This window comes from Amphiura filiformis, chromosome 1, assembly GCF_039555335.1.
Source record: "Amphiura filiformis chromosome 1, Afil_fr2py, whole genome shotgun sequence".
Taxonomy (NCBI): domain Eukaryota; kingdom Metazoa; phylum Echinodermata; class Ophiuroidea; order Amphilepidida; family Amphiuridae; genus Amphiura; species Amphiura filiformis.
In genome coordinates, this window is record NC_092628.1 from 5687372 (window position 1) to 5696848 (window position 9477).

The following is a 9477-nucleotide window of genomic DNA, read 5'->3' on the forward strand; positions in this document are numbered from 1 at the left end:
ATAATATACGTGTTCGTAACTATAAAAATATTTGTCAACTTGTGAATCAAATGTGAATTAAGAAATATATTGCATTATATCCTAACAATTTTGATTAACCTTTTGTGTGGTTCGCAAATAATTTGAAGAATTTTTGCAATTTTTAGGAAATATTCCACCCAGTTATGTATCACCACGTGCTCATTTTAATTCAAGGGCTTATACCACTAAATTAGACTTCTGCCAGCTTCTGCCCAAGTTTATCAGTCATATAGTGCCATCTTTACATTCAAAATGTGACAAATTGATATAGGTTAGCAATTTTAGTGTTCAAAATCGTGTTTAAATACAATTTCTTAATGTGAATGTCACACAGGTTAAAAAGAAACGGGAATATTCGGGCAATATTTAAGACTATCTGCGCATGAATACACAAGGGGAAAATGTAGTTAGCAGTCGTCAAATCGGTCTTTTTATGTATCGCTGATTTTCTCAACAAGTAGACGAGCAATGTTAAAGCCATTGCATACCATGGTATGCAAAATATTCTTCTCTAAAGCTGAATTTATACTCGATCGCCGAGCGATGCGACTAATCGCTTTTGAAAAAGCGATTTGCAATCGCCGAATTTTGCGATGTATCGCTCGTCGCTTTTGCATTTATACTTTTTTTGTGCGTCGCAGCGCAGACGACAACATGGCGCCGGGCTTCGCCCCTCACAGAAACGCTATCATTGCTAATAATGTCCTTCTTCTGTTGATTTTGGTAGTTTTGAGGCGGCGAAGACGGCGCCGCATCCGCACCTACCAGCACGAAGTAAATAAAAATCGGGTGCAGCAGGGCGATTTTTACAATCTGTTACAGGAGTTACGGAATTCGGGCGATGGGGGTGAACGATTCCGGCAAGTGATGCGCATGACCATCGATCAATTTGATTGGCTGTTAGCAAGAGTAGAGCCCCATCTTCAGCATAAAAACACCCATGCATGCCCTATATCACCTGCGGAGAGGCTTGCAATGACAATTCGGTGAGTAAATATATATATTAATTCTTCTCAATCAATCAGAAATTAATGGCTTCCCCATATAGTATAATGAAATGACCTGCCCTCTTTGTTTTCAATATCGAAATATGTGATTGGTCAAATCAACCCACATGTCAATTAATTGTCGTGCATGTACAGTCACGTGTGCGCAATATTTACAAACAAACAAATGTAAACATGAACAGCTGATCGATTTAAAGTTTTAATTGAAGCTGAGCCTTTGGCCGACCATAAAATATTAATTATCTTTATCTTTGTATGCAAAGAGCAAAAGTGCAAGTGTGGTAAAGAAACGAGGATAAACCGTTACCTGGCTGAGCCGTCGAGGGTTTTGGCAGTGCAGAAAACTGATACTGCAGCGTAAAATTTAAGCTTACTTCGTGGGAGTGAACTCCACTTAACTTCGGGGATACGCCGTGGCGTTTCAATACGTACAATACAAGTGATTCTCTTCATTTAAACTACATCATCATGTTTATATGGCACACAACACGAAGAAATATCTTTGCTATGATTTGAAATCACACATGTCATTTGTAACCACCATTTTACAGCACAAAAATATATGATATGAACACAGGTACATGTAAGCATATCACATGATGTATGAATGTATGGATGGGTCAAACAGGTTGCCAATAGTTATTAATATAGAAAAATTACTTAACTCGTGTACATCGTGGAACATACTCTTTGTGTGGCTGTGCGTAGTAAGCTGTTGTACGCAGATAACCTCGCAATATGGACGTGTAGAGTAGCGCTGTACGCTCATGTATTAGTCGCGGAGTATGCAAGTGTAGTTGAATGTTCCACGATGTACACAAATTTAATAATTTTTCTATACCATATTATTTTTAAAGAATAAACGATAGGAATTTTTATTTTGACTATCCTCTACCGTGTGATAGATGACAGACAGGTCCAATATTTTGAGTATTTTCCGCTCCGATAAAAATATTGGACCTGCCTGTCATCCAGTGCCGTACTATTACGCTGACTTTCCTCTTCGGCGAGGAGGACGATTTCGACCTCCTCGTCTGTTTACAAATAGAGAGGTAGACAAAGGGTCTGTCAAAACTGTTCCGCTTGTCCAAATACTCAAGTATCAAAAGGATGGTCCACAATAGAGTGATTCACGCAACATGAATAGGGGATTAAAAAACTGTGAAGTAGGACCATGTGCTTCTTTTGTCCAATTTGCCATCAAGATTTCGAATAGAAACAGTTCAGACCCAGAACAGGATCATGTCAGAAATTAATATTTTGTTCTGGGTCTGATTATTTGGACTACCTGTCATCTATCATAGGTAAAGGAGAGTCAAAATAAAAATTCCTATCGTTTATTCTCATTCTTAGCCAGTTAACTAAAAACTTTTATAACTTTTTTATAATTTTTTTTTACAACTTCACATTTGTTGTTGCGTGTACTGCAAGCGCGTGCGAGTATTGCGCGCTGCGTCTACACATACAACACGATACATACGCGCACCTCTATGAACGTGTTACGCGTTATCAACACGCATGATGATGGTGGTCGTCTACAGTCTGATAGACAACATCCAAAATCATGCGATTGTCCAATCAGATTATGTGTCTACGTAATAGACCACTCCTACTGACTAAGAATATTAGATATACTCATAAAGTTTTAAAATGTAGGAGCGGCCATGATACGCCACTTGGTATAATGTAAATCTAAAAGGTATAAGGTTTGAATGATGTTTGTCGCATTCCTAGGGGAAGGCATAAGAACTGCATATTTATCACAAATGCACAAACCTTCATAAGTATGAAGGTATACTTAGTTCTGGTCTGTGCACATATTAATGTTGGGGAAAAAAGCAGTGCATCTGGCCGGATCGTATATCATGCTGATGCATGTACATTTGAGGATAGCTAGTAACATTATTATAAATACGCTGGATATGGTTAAGGCGTTTTTCTCCTTCGTGGTTCGAATCCACGCCGTGTACTATTGATAATGTTGCCATGTATCTAATCTATTTTGGATCTCCAAAACTGGTACACAGCTCCTTTGGAGGATGTTATTAAGGGGGTACTACATGTACACCCATTGATAAATTTGTTTCTATTTTGCATTTTTCTCAAAAACTAATAACACACTGGTAACAAAAGTTATGTATATTATAGGGGCAAGGAATTTCAGTGTCCCAAGACAAGCTGTTCATTATTTATGATAAGAAATAAGGTACCGCTAGGATGTACCAGGGTACCTATTTTCTTATCATAAATAACAAACTGCTTGTCTCGAGTCACTGAAATTCCAGTATGTTAATTGGATTAATTGCCCCAATAATATACCGTACATAACTTTTGTTACCAGTGTGTTATTAGTTTATGAGAAAAATGCAAAAATAGTCACAAATTTACCACAGGGGTGTAGTAACTAGTACCCCCTTAATGCTCAGAGTTTCAGTAAAATGATTTATGCCAAATTGCCTATGACACTCAAATATATATTGTGCTCAAAGAAATTGAATGTGAACGTTAATATCTTCTTCCAAAGTTTGAAAGATATATAAACATCATTAAAACCTGGTCAACCATGAATGATTTAAAACTAAATGGGGACAAAACGGTAAAATTGTACTGAAATGCTTGTTCATGCTTTTATTACATGTCGCCTTGACCAATGCAAGTCTTCTTTACGGTTTACCTGACTCACAGATCTCCAAACTCCAACGAATTCAAAACACAGCTGCTAGATTAATTTCGCTTACTAAGAAACATGATCACAGTACTTCAAACCTTCATGATTTACATCGGCTACCTGTGAAATATAAATGTAATAGGTTAATAAATGTGTATCAGGTCGCATGTCATGAACTGTCATCTTTTGTGTATTTTTTAACTTAATGTAAAATGAGAAAAAAATCACAATTTTTATTCACTTAAACACAACTTTTAATGAAAACCTTTTAGACCATTAAAAGTATATATTTCTGGAAAGCTTATATTACAAGGATGCCGAATCAACAAAGTATAACATCATAATACAGGGTGGGTAAGAAATATACAGGGTGAAACAACAACAAAATTAGCATCTTTCTTGTCATGATGAACCCCATATTTTTCTTTTCTGAAAGCTATGTAGCTCAAAATAAATATGGATTCAGAAAGACATTGCATGGGCCCTTCAAGCAAATTAGGAAGAAAGAGTTTGCTATCCCTTGCGTTAAACATACAGGGTGGTCATTTCTGGCACTAAAACTAATAGCATAATTGAATTCCTCATCAAATTTCCTTAAAAATGTGTGTACTTTTGAATAAGCAGGGTGACTCTGGCAAGAGATAAGCCACTTAGAAATGTAGGGGCGTTACGTGCATACTTTGTACATAAACATATAGGGAAAACTGTCTTAATTAGCATTTAATTAGGCAATTTATTAGTTACATCTTTTGTTACATTTGATCTACTATGAGGTAGATCTACAATCCAGGATGATATATGTGCAATTTGTGGTCCATATGCTACTTGTACTTTTGAAGATACAAATGTTTAAAGTTGGCCATATTTTCACGATTTTGTGTACAATCCTATGGGGCTCTCCCACCCCGGCTCTCCCGCCCCGGATCCTCCATTGACACATCTTACATATTGAAGTATAAATCTCAAAGTATATGTCCAATTGACTTGGGGTTTTTGTATTTGACAAAGAACATAATTATCTACAAAATGACACCAAATTTGCTACAATAGGTATTATACTTTTGGAATAAACCAAACTTGAAGTGTGAAGAAAGCATTTTCATGTTACGGACCCCCCATTTTTGGGTGACCTATTTGTGATGTATGCGACCATCAGGGGGTCCAAAAAAATAAAATGTTTGAAATTGCCCATACTTTCAACCCCTAGCTGCAATTTGTACTGAGATGTTGATGTGCCTAATGCACTCCCCCTTTCAGGGCGCGTGATACACATTAAATAAATAGTTCAAAAACCCAGAGTGCATAATGGTTCCGGGATATTCACTGTGCATTTTCGACGATGGTGCAATGCAAAAGTTACTGGCATATTTAATCAGGGCTATTTATAGCTGTGTATTTCCAATGATAGTACGATACAGATAAGACTCTCTGTTGAGCATCAATTTATTCGGAACAATTCATATTTTCTAAGCTAGTGTTCCATTTGAGGATCCATAATATTTTGCATACATGATAACATTATTAATAGTACACGGCGTGGATTCGAACCACGAAGGCGAAAAACGCCTTAACCATATCCAGCGTATTTATAATAATGTTACTAGCTATCCTCAAATGTACATAAAAGTTTTTAGCCTCACCAATTTGCCAAACTCAGTAAATGAGAAAATTTAATAACAATAATAATATTTCTATTTACTTCCAGTTATCTTGCATCAGGAAACGAGCAGGCAAGTGTGGCGCTTGCGTTCAGGGTTGGTGCAGCGACAGTAAACATGGTAGTTGAAGAGACATGCAATGTCATTTGGGAAGTATTACAAGCTCATTTTGTCAAATTCCCATCATCAGTTGAGGTAAGAAACTTCATGTGATATGTATGTAAATTCAGTTTGAATAGATTTTGCCCAATAAAACTGTATATTTAAGGTGGCTGTCTACTCTCAGACATGCATGTAGTAAAAGTGCCATAACTTTGTAATTCTTCACGCAAGACATATAAAAGTATACATTTCTATAAGGGCAAGACATCAATGAATCTTAATATAAATATAGATTTGGTGTAAAAACAACAATTATGAAGAAATTCACAAAAAGTGAATTTTTGGCAATTTTGTTTTCGTACATCACAACAATAAACCACTCTTTCCAAAAGAAATTGTTTTGTCTTTCTCTTTTAATCTTGAGGCTCCATTCCAAAAACCGTTTTTTTAGATTTTTGATATGGGCCTGCCTTATTTTTTGTCTCGCCTGATAAGGCAGGAGACTATGTAATCACTTTTCCCTATCTGTGTGTGGGGGTGGGTGGGTGTGTGTGACAAATTTGGTTAAAGTTTTGATTAAATGCTCTCATATGAACAGTTCAATCCTATTGCAAGGAAACTTGGGCCATAGGTGAAGTATGAAGGTCTTTACATTATGAAGTTGTGTCACATAATTTGAAGGTCATTTCAAGGTCACCGTATGTCATTTGAGGTCAAATGTTTTCTTGAAATTTGGATTAAATTGCTCTCAGTCTCAGGCTGTGTTTTTCACCATGATTTGACATATTGAGCTGCCAGTTTGAAAAGTGATAGGGGCAAGTGTGTTTAGCTGCTTTTACATATAATTTACCTTCATTTTGGGCTAAGATTGTCTGAAATTGGACATTTTTAGCACGCTTCATGCGCACATTAGCCAGGAAATTATTAAGAATTATGGACAAAATTCTTTCTATTAAGACCAAATTAGTAATAACAAAAAGCATATTTGTCTTGCGGAGTGCGCAATATCTTTTAAATAATACCCCAGTTTACCATTTTCCCTCTTTCCTTTGTTTTTTCTTTTTCTTTTATATTTTTACTTTAAAAGTATACTTTCTTTCCAGTGGGGGTGCCTTGCACCACCCACACCTACCCCCATTTTTGTTCTTGTATTTGGGCCCCCGCCCCATATTGGCTCTCCCCCCCCCCCCCCTGGAAAAAATCCAAGCTACGCCACTGAATGTATCATTATATTTGATTCAATTATTTAATGTAACATTTGGTTGTTCCTGGTATAGCAACCTATGTCAATGTTCCCTCATCATTTCCAATTTAAATAGAAAACTTAACAATGTGAGGTGGATATCAATAAAAATTCTGATTCTGATATTAAATATTTTCAGATTATGTTTAATACTATTTTTCTCAACAGTAAAATATTCCTAGCACTGCACTGAAGTAATACTTTAAGAACTGGTTTGATCTTATTTTATCAGGATTGGCTTGAAATTGCCCATGGCTTTGAGGACAAATGGCAATTTCCACATTGCCTAGGGGCGCTGGATGGGAAACATGTAACCATGCAAGCTCCCCCAAATGCAGGAAGCAACTACTTTAATTATAAGAAGACGCACTCCATTGTATTGATGGCTCTTTGTGACGCCAACTACTGTTTCACATTTGTAGGTAAGTTAAAGGCCTATTCAGTGATTTGCTCATCTGGAGGATCGTAAAAATTATATTAAAAAAAACACCTGTTGGTCTGAACATGTGAAATGATGACGATTCTGCAAGTTGAAATCCATTTTTGGTAGCATACATTACATTTATATATTTTCAATAAAGTCCCATTCAGTGATCCCATCGAAAGTACAAAAAAATTACAATTGTGTATAACTCCCTTAAAAGCAAAGGATAAATTGTAAAAATTATCATTAGGTATAATTTCTGAAATAACAAATTTTGGCAAAAAAAAAGGAAACAGCATTATTGACAAAGTTGAAGCCATTGAAATACATTGATTACTAAAGCATTTTTTTGTCGCAGAAAATAGGTAAAATTAGTTGCGCCATGCAGCTTTTTATGCATCATTGTTTTCTGTGTCTGGTTTCAAGTAGAGATTCATAAATTCTTGAGAGTGCATGATGTCCCTGATTCTGTACTGAAAATACCTATGACACCACAAACATCGTGATTGGGTAGGGATTATTATTTAAGTAGAATATGGTACCAATGTTCAAAGAATTTTTATTAGTTACAATACAGTAAATAAAAATAGATAAATAAAAGATAAATGGCTTGGTAAATTAGACACACAATACATACATGTACACATTTTTCTGGCAATATCATGTCAGCTACAGCATTATCAGTTTATTAAAGACAAAACACTACACATTTAGCAATATTGTGATTTTGTACAATTTATTATGAGAAGAGTAAGCGACTTCAGATATCAGGAAAGCATTCCCGATTAGGTCATCTGAAGAAATGGGTAGTGAACACCACACATACTAAATATTCATGTGGAATTTTTAGTTCATTTTCAGTCTATTTGACAACTTGACCTCAAAGGACCTTTCACCTCACCTTGAACACCACGACTACATGAAAGTTCACAGAGTGCAATTACTGTCCTTTTTACTTGTTTTCTGTACGTGGATGATATACAACTTGGAATACAAGTGCCCCTCAGAACATATAAAAAAAGTTAAAATATGATAGTGTAAACACGCATGAATTTACTTATGTAATGGGTTTCATTTATCATTTTTGTATTGTTACTTTCAGATATTGGATGCCCTGGAAGAAACTCTGATGGCGGAGTCTTTTCAAATACCAGTTTTGGCAGTAAGTTAGTAGACAATCCATCTGAGCTGAATTTGCCACCCGCCTCAAGCCTCCCTGGATGGAAAGAAGAGGTGGGGTTTCCATATGTTGTCATAGCAGATGAAGCTTTCCCCTTGAAACAAAACCTGATGCGACCATTTCCTGGTGTTAATATTCCAGAGGAGAAACTCATTTATAACTATAGGCTGTCTAGGGCACGACGGATTATTGAAAATGCATTCGGCATTTTGGTAGCAAGATGGAGGATATTCAAGGGCTCGACAATAGCCCGACCAGAGCGCCTAATATCCTATGTCAAAGCTGCGATTGTGTTGCATAATTTCCTGTTGAAAGCAGAAGAGGATATGCCACCTGAAGAAAGGGTTTATTGTCCAGCACAGTTCATGGACAGAAACGAAGAAGAAAATGGTCAATGGAGACGAATTGTGCAGCATGAGGGTGGGAGTTTGATTGAATCAGTTGCAAGGGTGGGGAGTAATAATTTCAGCAATGCTGCTGGTAAGATTAGGGAACATTTCATGGAGTATTTTAACTCGGATGTTGGAGAAGTAGCATGGCAGCTGGCTAAGGTGAGACGAGGAAGGGTGCAAAGACCCAATGAGCAGAATAATTCTTAGATAAATTAAGTACCGGTATGGAACTCTTTTCTGTTGTTATTCTGTTAAAGCAAATGAAGGTTGTGTCCAAGATAGTGCAGACAAGGCCTGAACACAGGGTGGGCAGCACCCCAACTCACAAAGGTTCACTTTTTTTTGCAAGAAGTTCCAAAAGTTGGAGAAAATTAACTGCATACATGCCTGTGCTAATCCACATTGGAACAACATAATGCTGTGAAATATCACTGATAATATAATTATGAAACAAACACTCAAAGATTATAACTGTATTGGTCACTAAAAAACCACTGAAAATGTGATCATTTAAAGTATTATAGGGAGTTTCGGTGTGATTCATCAACCTATTAATCCCACTGAAATGAATCATCTGAAACATAACTGAAAAACATGAGAGTTTTTCATTTCAGTGCTACTTTTAAGGGAGGCATAGGACATGGAAAGTGGGAAAATGGCAATTTTGACCATTTTAGTTTCTTTTGAATTTCAAATTGTGCATATTTTGAGCCTTAATATGTTTTTTATTTGACTTAAATCGGACATTTAGATCAAAAGTTATGGCTGTTTTAACCAAAAGA

The 9477-nt window shown here is 36.3% G+C and overlaps 1 protein-coding gene across 1 annotated transcript; it reads left to right on the forward strand.

Annotated features, from left to right (window-relative positions):
• Positions 1–675: 675 nt before the first annotated feature.
• Positions 676–8902, forward strand: LOC140154715 (uncharacterized). The gene is made up of 4 exons (XM_072177284.1): positions 676–1007; positions 5402–5549; positions 6932–7121; positions 8226–8902. Exons 1-4 carry the CDS (start codon positions 676–678, stop codon positions 8900–8902), a joined length of 1347 nt encoding a protein of 448 aa, XP_072033385.1.
• The last annotated feature ends 575 nt before the right edge of the window (positions 8903–9477 follow it).

Bases quoted from the DNA above. Each gene is read 5' to 3' on its own strand.
- LOC140154715 (XM_072177284.1), top strand. From the start codon at position 676: ATGGCGCCGGGCTTCGCCCCTCACAGAAACGCTATCATTGCTAATAAT. The intron at 1,008-5,401 runs GTGAGTAAATAT...ATTTACTTCCAG, and splicing joins AGGCTTGCAATGACAATTCG to TTATCTTGCATCAGGAAACG. The intron at 5,550-6,931 runs GTAAGAAACTTC...TTATTTTATCAG, and splicing joins AATTCCCATCATCAGTTGAG to GATTGGCTTGAAATTGCCCA.